Source organism: Camelina sativa, chromosome 5 (genome assembly GCF_030686135.1).
Source record: "Camelina sativa cultivar CO46 ecotype springtype chromosome 5, ASM3068613v1".
NCBI classification, from domain to species: domain Eukaryota; kingdom Viridiplantae; phylum Streptophyta; class Magnoliopsida; order Brassicales; family Brassicaceae; genus Camelina; species Camelina sativa.
Genome location: NC_141884.1, coordinates 20,545,490 through 20,561,503, shown reverse-complemented (window position 1 = coordinate 20,561,503; position 16,014 = coordinate 20,545,490). Strand labels below are relative to the sequence as shown.

General features: G+C 36.8%; 3 protein-coding genes across 3 annotated transcripts; all 3 read left to right on the top strand.

Annotated features, from left to right (window-relative positions):
- The first annotated feature begins 454 nt into the window (after positions 1–454).
- LOC147944087 (uncharacterized) lies at positions 455–1,868 on the top strand. The gene is made up of 2 exons (XM_087512459.1): positions 455–553; positions 672–1,868. Exons 1-2 carry the CDS (start codon positions 455–457, stop codon positions 1,866–1,868), a joined length of 1,296 nt encoding a protein of 431 aa, XP_087368585.1.
- A 60-nt stretch (positions 1,869–1,928) lies between these two features.
- Positions 1,929–3,812, top strand: LOC147944086 (uncharacterized). The gene is made up of 3 exons (XM_087512458.1): positions 1,929–2,174; positions 2,313–2,991; positions 3,202–3,812. The coding sequence occupies exons 1-3, from the start codon at positions 1,929–1,931 to the stop codon at positions 3,810–3,812; spliced, it is 1,536 nt and encodes a 511-aa protein (XP_087368584.1).
- Positions 3,813–8,561: 4,749 nt separating this feature from the next.
- LOC104787054 (putative ethanolamine kinase) lies at positions 8,562–12,428 on the top strand. The gene is made up of 11 exons (XM_010512551.3): positions 8,562–9,007; positions 9,362–9,453; positions 9,624–9,730; positions 10,028–10,133; positions 10,514–10,636; positions 10,753–10,844; positions 11,213–11,297; positions 11,557–11,662; positions 11,760–11,826; positions 12,002–12,094; positions 12,181–12,428. Exons 1-11 carry the CDS (start codon positions 8,856–8,858, stop codon positions 12,301–12,303), a joined length of 1,146 nt encoding a protein of 381 aa, XP_010510853.1. The 5' UTR covers positions 8,562–8,855; the 3' UTR covers positions 12,304–12,428.
- Positions 12,429–16,014: the final 3,586 nt, after the last annotated feature.

Genomic DNA, 16,014 nt, shown 5'->3' with positions numbered 1-16,014 from the left:
TCCTATTATACATCCTCCATGCACAGTCATAACCAATTATAAACATTGATATATCTTTAATTGGGTATAATTTACCACACTAAGTATTTCGAAAGGCAAAATGCAAAAGTTTGAGAGGTATATCATTTAAAGAATGATGATAAAAGATTTATCGGACTACCAACCAAAATGCAACCTCCATTGGGGACTATTAGGATAGTAAACCGGGTTTAATTAACTGGTTTATATCTATTGTATAGTTTATGTAGGATTAAGCATCCTTTTATTTAATCCTAATCTTGTATATAAACAAGTGTAATCTCACATTTACAGATTAATGAGAAAACTAGTTTGTTCAGTTAGTATCTTATCCAGAACTTAATATGGTATCAGAGCAGAGCGATACACTGACACAAGCTTCCGCCATTGATTCTCATTCTTCTCGAGCTCGTTTCTGTTCATTGATTCTACAGCCATGAGTGCTCCTATCACTCCGCTGATCTTTGATTTCGTTTTCCAGCTTTATATCGCTGTGATTAAGTTTTTCTTTTACGGGCTCGTGTTCTTGCTCTTTGTTCGTACTCTTTGATTGACCTAAATTGGCGCTGGTTCTCTTCGATTTGCTTAATCCCAGCTCAATCTTTCTATAATCTTTGATTCTTTTGATCAATTTCATCTTTACTCTTTACAAGACCTCTGAATCGCGTCGACCTACTGATCAGTACGAGAATCCGTATTTTCTTCATTCATCGGATCATGCTGGGATGGTTTTGGTTTCGGATCAGCTCACTACTGGCTCAGAGTTTCACTCTTGGCGACGTTCTGTGCGCATGGCTCTTAATGTCAGGAATAAGTTGGGCTTCATAGATGGAACGATTCCTAAACCTCCCGATGATCATCCTGATGTAGGTTCTTGGTCACGATGTAATGATATGGTGATTACTTGGTTAATGAGTTCAGTTTCTAAGCACATAGGTCAGAGTTTACTTTATATACCTACTGCATCTGCGATTTGGTTGGATCTTATGTCTCGTTTTAGGCAAGATGATGCACCTAGGGTCTTTGAGATTGAAAAACGGTTGAGTACTTTACAACAGGGATCTATGGATGTTACTACCTATTATACAGCATTAGTAAACATATGGGAAGAGTTGAAAAACTATATTGATGTTCCTGTTTGTACTTGTGGCAAGTGCGAGTGTAATGCTGCTCTTATGTGGGAGAAATTGCAGCAGCGTAGCAGGGTTACGAAGTTCTTAATGGGGTTAAATGAAGCTTATCAGCCCACACACAGGCATATCTTGATGTTGAAGCCCATGCCTTCGATTGGAGAGGTTTTTCACATGGTTACCGAGGACGAGAGGCAGAAGAATATTCAGCCTGCCACCAGGATTGATAATGTGGCTTTTCAAGCTTCTGGTCCTTCTGATAATGTTGGTTATAACCCTATGGCGCCTTCTCCTAATGGCTATTTTTCAGGACCTACTGATAATACTGCCTATGCTGCTTTTCGACCTCACCAGAAGCCTTATTGTACTCATTGTAACCATGTTGGTCACACCATTCAGAAGTGTTTTAAACTTCATGGATATCCACCTGGTCATAGGAATGCTCAACGACCTCCAGTGCAGCAAGTGTTATCACAGTCTGCTCCACCTCGTGCATCTTTTCCAATAGGAAGACGTCCTCAGTTTCCTACACAGGCTCAATTCCAACAAGCTCAGAATCAGTATCCGCAGCCACAATATTCTCAACCGGGTGCAGTTGCCAATGCAGTGCTCAATTCTGCTTCTTATACACCTGCCCCAGCACAAGTTGCAACTAATCTCGATCTGAGCAGTTTTACTTCTGACCAGATTCAGAGTTTGATTCATCAACTCAGCACCTAGACCAAGGCTTCAGAGCAGCCGTCTTCTAATCCATCTGCTACGATAACTGAGCATGGTGCTATGGCTGCGACATCTTCTTCTGGTAATGTTACAATTGAGTTTCCTTCTTCGAGTCTTCGTTTTGAAAACAAAATTTTCACTTTTCAACATCAGTGCCTTTCTTCTCTTTATATTGTTCTACCCAGTGGTAGTTGGATAATTGATACAGATTCTGACCTTTCCTTGTTTAGTGAGACTTTTCCAGTGACAGGTGTAACAATCTCACTCCCTAATGGCACTAGAGTTGCTATTACTCATATATGCACTGTACAAATAACTCAAACATTGATTTTGCATGATGTTCTTTATGTTCCAACTTTTAAATTCAACTTGATAAGTGTGAGTTCTTTGGTTAGACATGATAATTGTTCTGCACATTTCTATACTGATTCTTGTTATATTCAGGACCATACTCGGGACTTGATGATTGGTAAAAGTTTGCTAATCCATTGTCTATACATATTGGAGCATCATGACATTTCAGCATCTGCGAATTCTGTTTCAGCATCTTTTTCTGGGTCCTTGCAAGTCGATGGTCGTGTCTGGCATCAACGCTTAGGTCACCCATCTTCTGCCAAGTTACAATATATGCCGGGTACATTACCTATGTCTATCTCTAGTTCTTCTTCTCATGATCATTGTGATATATGTCCCTTAGCTAAGCAAAAGAAATTACCGTTTGTTTCACATAGTAAACTTTCTGCTTTACCATTTGATCTCATTCATATAGACACTTGGGGGCCATTTTCTGTAGAATCTATAGAAGGATATCGATATTTTCTCACTATTGTAGATGATTGTACTCGAATCACCTGGATTTATATGATGAGGAATAAAAATGATGTTCTTTCTATTTTTCCGTCTTTCGTTAAACATGTTCAAACACAATATAACCCTGTCATTAAGATTGTTCGTAGTGATAATGCACCTGAACTTGGTTTTTCTCAACTCGTTAAAGATCATGGTATGATACATCATTTTTCATGTCCTTATACACCGCAACAGAATTCGGTTGTAGAACGAAAGCATCAGCATCTCCTTAATGTTGCTCGTGCACTTTTGTTTCAATCTAATGTTCCTCTATGTTACTGGTCTGATTGCATTCATATTGCTGCCTTCTTGATAAATAGAACACCCTCTTTGGTTTTAGACAAAATGTCACCTTATGAAAAAATTTTCAAATAAAAACCAGATTATAGTTTCTTGAGATCTTTTGGTTGCTTATGCTATGCTTCTACTTTAGCTAAGGATCGAAATAAATTTACTCCTAGAGCTGAACCATGTGTTTTTCTAGGTTATCCATCTGGTTACAAAGGTTATAAGGTTCGTAATCTGGAAACTAATGTTGTTCATATTACTCGTAACATTGTTTTTCATGAGCATATTTTTCCTTTCAAAAATGTTACGCCTTCTCTTCCTACCACTGATTTGTTTAGTAAAATGGTTTTACCTTTGCCTGTTTCCACTGAGATTGAACTTGTTGAAGATACACATTCATTGCCTTTGTTTGTTCCTGTTCCTGCATCATCATCATCATCCTCATTACCGTCATCATCCTCTAGTGTTGTTGCTACACCGGATGAGACTGTTACAGTTGCCACAGGACAGGTTGCACAAACCAATGACAGGCCACTACGCCAAGCTAAAGCACCAGGTTACTTATCTGACTATCATTGCAATCTCACAAATACTTCTTTTTCTAATTTGACTTCTCTTGATCTTTCTATGTCTGATTCCTCTTCTTCTTCTATTATCGCATTATGCAATCTTGCTCAGCTCTCTGATAATTTCTCTCCTTCGGATCATCTTGTTGTTTATCCTCTTGATTCTGTTCTTACCTATTCCAAATTGAGTCCTTCCTATCAATATTTTGTTCTTTCATGCTCAATTGAATCGGAGCCGTAGAATTTCAAGCAGGCCATGGCTCATCCTCATTTTCCCAAGGCTATGGATGTGGAGATTGTTGCTCTTGAGCAACTTGGGACTTGGAGTGTTGTATCTTTACCCCCTGGTAAGACGGTGATAGGGTGTAAATGGGTTTACACTATCAAATGTAACATAGATGGATCTATAGATCGTTATAAAGCAAGATTGGTAGCCAAAGGGTATACTCAAATGGAGGGGATTGATTATATCGATACTTTTTCTCCTGTTGCTAAGCTTGCTAGTGTTAAACTTGTTTTGGGTTTAGCAGCTATACATGGATGGACACTAACACAGATGGATGTGACTAATGCTTTCCTTCATGGGAGCTTAGACGAGGAGATCTACATGAGTCTTCCACAAGGATATACTCCTCCGGGTGGTGTACAACTTCCTCCTAATGCGGTTTGTCGACTCCATAAATCTCTATATGGTTTTAAGCAGGCTTCTCGCCAATGGTACCACTGTTTTTCTGGAGTGATCCTTGGAGCCGGTTTCTCTCAGTGTCCTGGTGACAACACTCTGTTTGTCAAACAACAAGGAACACAGTTTATTGCTCTCTTGGTGTATGTTGATGACATCATGATTGCTTCTAACAATGATAGTGATCTACAGGAGCTTAAGACTGTCTTGCATGCTGCTTTCAAAATCAAAGATATGGGCGCTCCTAAGTTTTTCTTGGGATTGGAAATAGCTCGTAATAGCAGTGGTATCTCTGTTTGTCAACGAAAATATGCTCTTGATATCTTGGCTTCGACAGGGTTGTTGGCTTGCAAACCTTGCAGTGTTCCTATGAATCCCAATGTTCATTACACAAAGGACATGGGGACTCCTCTTGATTCTGCTCGAGCTACATCATATAGAGAGCTCATTGGGAGATTGCTTTATCTCACCATCACTCGGCCATATATCACATTTTCTGTCAACAACTTAAGTCATTTCCTCTCTTGTCCTGCGGATGTGCATCTTCAAGCCGCATACCAGATTTGCCACTATCTTAAAGGTAACCCTGGTCAAGGACTCTATTATGCTGCTAGCTCAGAACCTTGCCTTAATGCTTTTTCTGATGCGGATTGGGGCACTTGTCCTGAAACTAGAAGATCTATCTCTGGCTTTTGTGTTTATCTGGGCAAAAGCTTGATTAGTTGGAAGTCTAAGAAGCAGCAAGTTACTAGTCGTAGCAGTACGGAGTCAGAATATCGCAGCATGGCTCTTGCCACTTGTGAACTCTTGTGGTTGAATCAGTTACTCAAAGATTTGAGGATTACTGTCACTTCGCCAGCCAAGTTGTTTTGCGATAACAAGTCGGCTATTCACATTGCTACAAATCCCGTGTTTCATGAGAGGACGAAACACATCGAAATCGACTGTCATACCGTCAGAGATCAGATGAAGAACAAGTTCTTGAAGCTCTTTCACTTCTCCAGTGCAAACCAACATGCTGACATCTTGACAAAAGCTCTTCAACCGGGTCCTTTCTACTCTCTTCTTGGGCGCATGTCTATATCAAGCCTCTTTCATCCTTCACATATTTCGGTTTCAGAAGCTTGAGGGGGTGTATTAGGATAGTAAACCGGGTTTAATTAACTGGTTTATATCTATTGTATAGTCTATGTAGGATTAAGCTTCCTTTTACTTAATCCTAATCTTGTATATAAACAAGTGTAATCTCACATTTACAGATTAATGAGAAAATTAGTTTGTTCAGTTAGTATCTTATCCAGAACTTAATAGGGACTCCCATGTTTACTTTGTAACTCTTGCCTGGAAAGTCGAGATCATCTTTTCTTCAACTACAATTTTGCTTCGTCTCACTGGGATCCAATCGCATCAAGATGTCGGATCCAACCAACCTCCTCATGGGATGTCACTTTAGGTCACATGCAGTCTCTTCAAGGATCAAAAACAAAGATACGGCTCACTCTTCTAGCTTGACAATGCTCTCTTTACCTACTCTTGGAAGAATGAAATCATAGACTCCATCGCTGTAGAAACAGAGTTTCTCACAATGAATTTGTTTGAAGGGGGAAACAAATTCAATAAAGAAATCTCTCTTAAAATCGGATCAAAGCTAGAAAATAAAAAGGGATAACGTGGAAAAACTTCAATCCAGTTAGCCCTAATTTTCTCTCCCAGGCACGAACATCGAGGCGCCGTTTCAACCTTCCTCCTCCGACGCCGGTGGGCTTTCTGCTCGCCGGCATCGGGAAATCTCGATTACCGCTTCTCTTTCAAGTTTCTACTATCCCTCTACCTCGATCTCTAATTCTTTTTTCCCCTTTTTTAGATCTTGTTTACTCGCTAAAAACCCTTACCAAAGAACCCAAACGGTAACAAAGGCGTGTTCTTCTCCAAAGCTAGACGAAGGTGGAGATCGACAATCTCTACCCTTTGCGACACTATCAGCCTGTTTGCCGGGAGTTTCTGAGTCTCCCTGTTCCTCATTTCCCAGATCCGGAGTTCGACCCGCCTCTGTAGAATCTCCTCCTTCCTCACCACCCGAGTCTTGCGTGACAAAGATGACGGCGACGGATAATGATGAGTTCTACATCATTGCGTTTTCCCTCCGAGAGTGGTCCCCCGACTCTTCTCCCTGTTACCGCCGTACAACTGGTGATCCAGATTTTCATTCTCTAAAGAACAGGTCTGCTCTTAATCACCCTTTGTCTACCCTTAGCCAACATAGGTTGTGTTCCCTGAAAGCTTTTGTCCGAAGACTGCAAATAGCTCATAACATACCTTGGTTGCTATGGTTATACAAACAGTTTTTGAGAACCCTGCCATTAGTTTCACCCAGCTTTACGGAATATGAGTTTATAAGCTTCACATCGAAAGGTTGTTTGTGCCAAACTCTTATGTCTATGAGAACCTTGCCTAGTGAAACATCTAGGATTCATACTCATGTTGTGAAAGTCTTGAAGAAGTTCGGCATTATGATCATGTCGCTAAAGAGCGGTGATTACCGAAGCTTCTTCAGCCCTTGTTTCACATACCCGGTTCCTGATCCCACTTATGTGCTTTTTAACCTCTTATGGTATACGTTTTATACCCTCAAGAGCTTGGAACCTAAACTTCACCCACCCCCTTTCAAACAAACCCTGTCCGTGTTGTCCAACACTAAAGCGATCAAGCCTACTCTGCTTTTTCTTTGGTCTTACTGGCTACATGCTTTGTGTGGATTTCTTAATCTCCTTGGCCAAGGGCCCCAAGTGAGAGAGAACCCACCTGTATTGTTACAGTTTGACCTTTATCATTGGCATATGGTTTTAGTTTTCCTTGGAAGATCTGTTTGTATTGGCATAAAGTCTTATGGTCTATCGCCCTGCTCCCCAATTTACTCACTCGACGACTTCAAGCCACTCTACTTCAATACCTCCTCCAGCTCTCGGACCCTATGGTTTGAAGACTGCCTTTGGTCCAACGGAAGATACCTTCTGACCTGGGCTCTACACCATCCTACCTTGGACCCTACAACCATGGTCCCCGGAATCTCTGCCACTGCACTTCTAGTGTACCTCGTCTTGACGAGCGTCTTGGCCTTGAATCCCTCTACAACGTCTACGCGTCTTTTGACCTTGACAATTCTGTCATCCATCGTTTCACTCGATGATGATCTTTCGAGTATCCATGATCTCTCATGTCTCTATTTGCTTCATTGCATTTGCTTCACAGCTCTCATGGTGTTCACCTCGAAATTTTTTACTTTCTTGTTTATGGTATTGGGGAATACCTGCTCTTGTAACTCTTTAAACTTTGGGATCTTTGAATCTCCTCTTTATACCTTGATTTGATTTGAATGAATGAAATCATGTGTTTTCCAAAAAAAAAAAAGAAAAAAAAAGCTAGAAAATAAAAGGGAATTAAAATTTATTAATGAACAAGCTAGGGTTTTGCTCAATATTTTTAGAGAATTAAGTTATTGTATTAATTGATGGATGTTTTACAAGGAGGGGGATGCCCCTCTATTTATATGTTGGCTTAGATTATAAAATATGTTTACTTTCATGATACTCTGAATTAAAATCAGAAAAGTTTCTTCTTCTAATATCATGTTGGTCTTGAAGCGATCTGGAAGTCGGCTAGTTACTCTTGTTGGCCCGGTCGACTTCGTTGGACTCTCATCGAAGGTCCAATTCGCCGCTCTGATCAAATTCCCAGATTAAATAATTGGTTTGCTTTTGGTTTAAACTGGTATATCAGGGTGCTAAATCTTGCACCAACAATCGCCATACTTTCCTATATATCTACGGGAGACACTTCTTCGCCTCATAGACTCCATCATTCGCAGCGTAAAACCCAAACCTTAATTTCTTTTTAAGTTAGTTTTACGAGTAAAGCTTGATTAAAGCCTCCCAAGTCTTTAAAACCCAACCAAAACTTCATTTCTTTTGGATTGACATATTTTCTTCCACGAAACCCATGCAATCCCGTTTATCCTCACAAGAACTCCATCAAAAGTAGCGACTAGGGTCATCACATTAGTTAAAATTTAACACTGATTTTTAGTGAGTTTAAAGCAACACATTAGTTTAATTTTACAAAATCTCTTTCCCTCTCCTAACAACAAATTCTTGGATATATTTTTGTGTAGTGTCCATAATATTTTTTTAATATCAGTTTTTAAGTAAGTACCATCGTGATACCAAACGTGATGATTATTTAAATCTGTTGACCAGAGACACACACACAATTATATATCGCTAACGCAAAGCAAATGATATGTTTTTTTTCATATACACTTGGTCAAAAGGATACTAAAACAATTCACGAATAAACCAATTCCTTGGAAACTTGTACGGCACATGTTAAAATGACGTTATCCCTAATATCAAAATGCCGACATACAAAAATATAAAAGTAAGATGCGTTAAATTAGGGGCCAAAAAACAGAATCAACATTAATTTGAGATCTGAAAAAAGAAAAAAGAAAAAAGGAATCTTTATTGTTGTTGTTGTTGAAGAAGAAGAAGAAGAAGAAGAAGAAGAAGAAGAGAAAAGAAATTTCATTGAAAAGGTTGAAACAAAATGGGAGCTGCGAAGAATAATAATAATATCTGGGCATTAGCCAACGCCGAAGATGGAGGAGCTAACGGCAACGACAACGCCGAACAGATTCCATATTCTTCGTTCGTCGTCGATACGTCTTTGCCTCTTCCTCTCATGATTCCTCGTATCATGTTCGTCTTCGTTTCCTCCTTTTTCCCAATTCTCTCAATCGTTTCCTTTGTTCCCCGTTTTGATTTCGATTTGGGATTGACGACCTAGATAGTTGGCTTTATTTGCTATTTGCTTTACACTTGGATTTGTTTTTATGGAGGCTTGTGGTTGTTGTAAAGCGCTTTGTGATGACATAGTGAAAGTGACGAGATTAAAATAACATAAAAGCAACAAAACAACAAAAGTGATTAGACTGCTTGTTATTGTTTCGTTTTCATGGAGTATTACAAGTCAGAGAAATGAATACGAATGTGGCATGAGTCTTGAACCTTTTTTTATTTTTTTTTATTTTTTTTTTGCTCCTTTCTTAACAGAGAGCTATGTAAAGATCTGTTCAAGAATTGGCGAGAGCTTAATGATTCACTCTTCTCTGTCGAGAGAGTATCAGGAGGCATCACAAATCTATGTGAGTTTCCATTTATATCACAGTTATTTCCTTTACAAGTTTACTTGTCAATGTTCATATTCTACCTTGTTGCAATGTTGGGTTTTCAATTGTTTCATTAGAAATGTGTGTTGGAATTGAACTCAGCATTGTTTTCTTACATCTTTTATGTTATCTTCTCATGATGGCAGTGCTCAAGGTTTCTGTGAAGGAAGACACAGATAGACAAGTATCTGTAACAGTTCGACTTTATGGGCCTAACACGGAGTATGTTATCAACCGTGAGAGAGAGATACTGGTAATTTCCCTTATTCATATTATGTGATAACTGATAAGTCCCTACCCCTTGTGTTCTGTTCCTATGTTTTGATGTCGTAGTTTGCGTTACCAAGATTTTCTATGTTATCTGCATTATTTGTCTTCTAGTGATGTCAACTTGAAGCTTCAGCCTTACATCCAATCATGGCAGAGTTTTTGCTCGTTTTTTTCTTGATATATCAAAGGTTTCTCTGCTAGTGTTCCTGTTATTTCTCTTGCATTATTTGAAGTTTTGTCATTTGTCTTTTTCGTTATCTGCTCCTCTCATCTTCAATAGGCTATCAAGTATCTCTCGGCTGCCGGATTTGGTGCCAAGTTGCTTGGTGGATTTGGAAATGGCATGGTGCAATCATTCATCAATGCAAGAACCTTAGAGCCATCAGGTAGGCATTTTTAATTCCTGTAGCGGAATATAGAATGTCTCTAGAAAATATAAATTGTCTCTTGTTATTAAGTGGATTACCTGGAAATTTCAAATGGTTAGTAAAATCAAATGAAGGTTTGACTCCACAAGAAAAAAAAAAGAAATGGATAAGGTTCAATCCTTGTGAAGAATACTTCTATTTTATGGAATTAATCTGAAGGAAGTTGCTTTAAAGATTTGGCAATGCTCCTCAGTAACATTGGTGGAACACATCATTAAACTATGGACTTTCCAGTCGTGTGTTTCATTTGTTTACTGTAATAAAAGGGGAAGAGCTGCTCAGTCGAATTCTGTTTTATGCACTTCAAATGAATCTCATTTCTCTTTTGTTGTGGGCAGACATGAGAGAGCCAAAGATTGCTGGGGAAATTGCCAAAGAGCTTGGAAAGTTTCATAAAGTGGACATACCAGGTTCCAAGGAACCTCAGTTGTGGGTTGATATCTTGAAGTTCTATGAAAAAGGTCTTACAATTTATTTTTGTTTTGATTACTGTTATATTTTTTTCTCCTTTAATGAGCGTTGGCTACAAATCATCTCATATGCAATTTCTATGTCTGCCCTGTACCCTTACTTGCAGCATCTACTCTTAGGTTTGAAGAGCCTGACAAGCAGAAGCTCTTTGAGACAATTTCGTTTCAAGAACTGCATAAAGAAATTATTGAACTCAGGGTATTTCCTTTTCCTCAGTAAATTTTTTGTATTTCTGCCCTGTGTATGTGGTCTTGATGTCTTATGATACTCCATTGCTGGTGTTTGAAAAATCAACTTGTCAAGTTATTCCTGGAAACCAAACAATACAAGTAATAGTATATCTTTAATGTTGGAATTTGTAGTCATTTCTGTTGCACAGAATGACAGAAACAATTGTGATGTGCTAAATTGTGACCATCTTTGAATGATGTCGAAGAATTGGTCCTCTGGTGCTTCTCCTATGGCAGTAACACTTGTTCAAAAATCTGCAAATGTTCCTTTCTGTAATCTAAACTTTATTCTCTGCTTTGGGTTGATAATATCTGCCAATTCTGATGATTGATCAGGAATTCACAGGCTTACTTAACGCACCTGTGGTGTTTGCTCATAACGATTTACTCTCAGGAAACCTGATGCTGAATGACGAAGAAGGTAAGAAAATTCCTTCTTCTCTGTACATCTTTCAGCTATTATGACAGACATAGGTACTAAAAATTGGGGTCACTTACCAGAAAAATTGCATTTTAGTTTAATTATTGATGTTAATAGTGAGATGGTTCAATACAAGATCCCAGAACCAACTTTAAGAGTTGTATAACAATGATATTTTGGTTTGGCTTAAATGATTTATTCTGTATTGAAGTAGTTACGATAATTAGATTCTAACTTGATTCTCTTTATCCATATATAGAGAAACTATACTTGATTGATTTTGAGTATGGATCATACAACTATAGAGGCTTCGACATCGGAAATCACTTCAATGAATATGCAGGATACGACTGTGATTACAGCCTGTATGTTCTACTTCATTTCCTTCTTCGGTTGTTTCTATAAAAAAAATCCTCAACAGATCAGAGCATAACTAACTGCGTGTTGTTGGTTTCTTCGTAGGTACCCAAGTAAAGAGGAACAATATCATTTTATCAAGCATTACTTGCAGCCAGACAAACCAGACGAGGTAAGAACATAACATGCGTTTGGAATCAAGACAGTTTGTTTTTAATAGATACATAGTAATATGTCGCAAAACATTACTTTTGCGTTCTTTTGAAATAAGTTTGGCTATTGCAAAATATATATTGCCAAGTGCAAAGCTTAAGAATTATATATATATAAATTGCTTGTGTAAACAGGTCAGTGTTGCTGAAGTAGAATCAGTCTTCGTAGAGACAGATGCATACAAATTAGCTTCTCATTTGTACTGGGCAATATGGGCGATCATCCAGGTGCGCTTGTTAAATCATCTAGTATATTGCTTTATGATAATAACTTGTATTAAGCTAATGTAACTTGTACAAATTTGTTGGAACAGGCAAGGATGTCTCCCATTGAGTTTGAATATTTGGGTTACTTCTTTTTGCGGTACAACGAATACAAGAAGCAAAAGCCTCTTACCTTTTCACTTGTTAGATCGTACATGTCTGCATCTGTGTAGCCTTTGGCCAAAATGGTTAAATATTTGTCTATTTTTTTTGTCGTGTTGTTATCAATTCTTGTAAAATTTGTTTGTGTTCTTTGTACACCTTGTATGGTTTGTATCAATGAACTTGGTTTGTGGAAGTAGTGGCGCTTTATATGAACAATCACCCACAAGCAAGGTGCTAAGGATGATGACTGAACAAATGTAGTGATAATAATCTTCTCCCACACTTTTATAGTTAAGAGTGTTCGAGACGTGACAACAATTTGTGTGTTGCAAGATCTAAAACCTGAATGAGGCAAGTTAACTTGCTCTATACAGATACATCATTGGCTACTAATGCTGATTGGTTACATCTTTAAGATAAAAATATTCCAAAAAGTTTTTAATAATTAAGAATTTTAGGAAAAAGAACTCAAATTCAAGTATATTGTTGTTATAAATTAATTTTAACCTTGAAAGTATATGATAACAACAAAATTAAATGACAAATACCCTAAAATAGGGAAAAAACTAAAAAATACTCCGATCTATTTTTTAAGATGTTTCTACATAAACTTCATTTTTGAATTATTGGTGGACGTGAACCACTAAAATAGTAATAAAACAAGTTATGTAGCCAATTTTTTATATCATACATTGCAAAATTTTCCAAAAATTGCGCTGGTTGACAAATATTACAATATTTTAAATTTATGTTTAAATGTTTTTAAGGTGTGTGTCTACTAGTTTATATTTAGGATATAGTTTTTATAGATAGAGTTTAGTGTTTGAAACGACCTGACCTGTTTTTTTTTAAATAGTAAATAATAAAAATAATAATAAATATTTCACAGCTAGTGATTCCATACCCACTAGCCAGCTAACCACAAACACACAACCGCCGATAACATAATAATAATATTAAACCAATAAATATCCAATAATTAAATAACCAATATTAAACCATAGCAAATATCCAATAACCAAACAGCATGAAACATAGAACCAACAACCTAGCAATGTTCTAATTACTTGATTCTAGCAACCTAACAATACCAGAAAACAACCAACCGAGTCCCTAGAACATCTTCCTCTTCATTGCCTTGATTCCACGATCACATTTTGCCTTTACCTGCACCACAAACACAAATTGAGATGCATGAGTATTTTATAAACACTTAGTGTGACAATCTTCCCATCTACTGAGCTATACACACAAGCAACTGAGATACCAATGTCCAAAACAATCAACAAACAAAGCATACAAACCAGGAAACAACACATAGTCTCGCTGGAAGGGAGGTGTCGACCGACACTGGCTCTTGGTGTCGACCGACACTACCCCACAGTGTCGACCGATGCTTGCTCACTGGTGTCGATTGACACTGCCTCTGCAACCGCGTTCTGCTCGAAGCTGAGAGTCGAATCTCGCTTCCAAACTCCTCCAATACTCAATCTCAAATCCATATGAATCCGTAGGAACCCTATAGCAACCATAACAAGCAAGAAAACACCACAAACAACACCAAACAAGCAAGACAATTGAAATCTCAGGCTTAGATAAGCCATGGTCATGCACTCACCTCTTTGTAGGAAGTTTCTGACCAACAACGACGAATCCAACCTTCTTAGCAAGCTTCTAACACATTCCTAGCTTCAGATCTCTCAAGAACAGCCAAGAAATCTCACCAATCCTCCCAAAAACTCAAGAACTCTTCTTTTCTCTCTTTTTCTTTCAAAACGATGAAACGGCGACAACAAAAACTTGCCAAAACCCTTCTGGTCGACAGTTCACTTAAATACTTCGGTTTAATGGTTTTTCTTAAACCAAACCGACCCAAATCGATAATTAAATCGAACTGGTCGAACCAAAAATTAATGGTGTCGACCGACACCACCAATGGTGTCAATCGACACCCATCCCCAAAATGCACATTTTGGTTCGCGGATGTTACAGTGCTTAATTTTAAACATGGTGCTATAATGCTATTTTTTGTACTATGTATATGATACACATATTAAAAAGTTTATAACACAACATAATTTTATTTTTATAGGTAATATAATTTTATTACCTATATATATATATATATAAAGGTAATATTATTTTATTTTATTTTTTTGTAAAAATTTATGTTAGATCTCATCACTAATTTTTCTTATAAAATAATTATGTTGTCAAGTGGTCACAACACCACCTCTGCGACCGATTCCACCAGAGTTCGATTCCACTAAGTCGCGTTATCCCGCGTAGTAGGGATTGACTATGGATCAGACCTTGTCGATTCAATGATGACAAAAAAAAAATATGTTGTGTTTCAAAACTATTTTGTATTTGTATCTGTTTATATTTGTATCATCTATATAGTTTTCAGTTTAAGATTTTATTTCTTCAAAATATTTAATTTTCAAGTCCAAAACTACAAAGTTGATAACACTCAAAATTTTTATTAGATTTTTTAACAACTATAATAACAAAACTTTCTGCAAATTAATAAAATATCATAGTCCCAACATTACTAATTTATTAAGGCTCTATTATATAGTAAACCAAGAGATAAAAAAAAGATAAGAAATAGACGTATTTCCATAACATAAACATTAGATGCAAAGAAAGATAAAGAGAGAGAAAAAAAGAGATAAAGAGATGGAAATGAAGAACATACAGTAAAACCTCTATAGTTGGGATCATGAAATCTATTAATTTATAGAGATTTTAATTTCTTGATAAATTAATAATTATTAATGTATAGAGACTTTTCTAATTTGTTAAAAATACTAAAAAAAACTTAAAATAAGAATTAATCGTCATAACTAATATTTTTATAGAATTAATTACATGAAAAATAACAATTATCATGTTTTGAAGATAACACTTAAAGATTTTGATATAGTATAAATATTAGAAATGAACTCTAATAAAAATTAATGTGTATATATATATATATATATTTATATACATATATTTTGATTATTTTATATAATTATTAATTTATATTATTGACGGGACCATATATTTATAAAAGTTTTTTTTTAAGTTATTATCTTATTATATTATCGAATTGTATCCAAGATTACACTAACCCAACTTGGGATCTTAGAAATATATTAATTTATAGAGATTATTAATTTACCGAATATTAATTTATAGAGGTTTTACTGTACATAGCTGTCTTAACCCCTACCTACCAATCTGAAAATTGTCAAGAAAAGGTTTGTACTTTTTTCTTATATGCTTTAAGGCAACTTATGATAAATAGACTGAGGAGTCTCTTGTAACTTTTTAGTATGTCCAGTGAATCTTGGCAAATATTTAGTTTCTATAGATCATCAAGCTGTGGATGTTACACACTCTCTTTGGTCTAAGGTTTTAATTCATTTCAACAATCAACATCTTTCAGGAAAGGAAGCATGGAGGAAATGGAGGTCTTAATTAACAACCGGCAAAAGAAAAGCAAGGTGAAGAATCTTTACTTGGCATGAAACATATTTCTCTCTTTTCTATTCTTAACAACTGTTGAGATGTTTTAGGTATAGCAATAGCGGAAATAATGCTTGCTCCTGCTCCACTGTGCTTAAAAAATCAAAATTTTGCAGAACAAGAAGAGCCCTAGGCTTGAGGAATGAATGAAATAAGGCAAGTAAGGTGAAGGGACGAGAAAATTAGCAGCTTATATAGAAGAAAGAAAGTAATGGTAAAATCAAAATGTTTTCGATGGCTTTGGTCTAGGTGATATGACTGCA

Coding starts and splice junctions, on each gene's coding strand:
- LOC147944087 (XM_087512459.1), top strand. CDS start 455: ATGAGTGCTCCTATCACTCCGCTGATCTTTGATTTCGTTTTCCAGCTT. Junction 554..671: donor GGCTCGTGTTCTTGCTCTTT/GTTCGTACTCTT, acceptor ACTCTTTACAAG/ACCTCTGAATCGCGTCGACC.
- LOC147944086 (XM_087512458.1), top strand. CDS start 1,929: ATGGCTGCGACATCTTCTTCTGGTAATGTTACAATTGAGTTTCCTTCT. Junction 2,175..2,312: donor CTATTACTCATATATGCACT/GTACAAATAACT, acceptor TGTTATATTCAG/GACCATACTCGGGACTTGAT. Junction 2,992..3,201: donor TCAATCTAATGTTCCTCTAT/GTTACTGGTCTG, acceptor GTGTTTTTCTAG/GTTATCCATCTGGTTACAAA.
- LOC104787054 (XM_010512551.3), top strand. CDS start 8,856: ATGGGAGCTGCGAAGAATAATAATAATATCTGGGCATTAGCCAACGCC. Junction 9,731..10,027: donor ACCGTGAGAGAGAGATACTG/GTAATTTCCCTT, acceptor CATCTTCAATAG/GCTATCAAGTATCTCTCGGC. Junction 12,095..12,180: donor CAATATGGGCGATCATCCAG/GTGCGCTTGTTA, acceptor TTGTTGGAACAG/GCAAGGATGTCTCCCATTGA.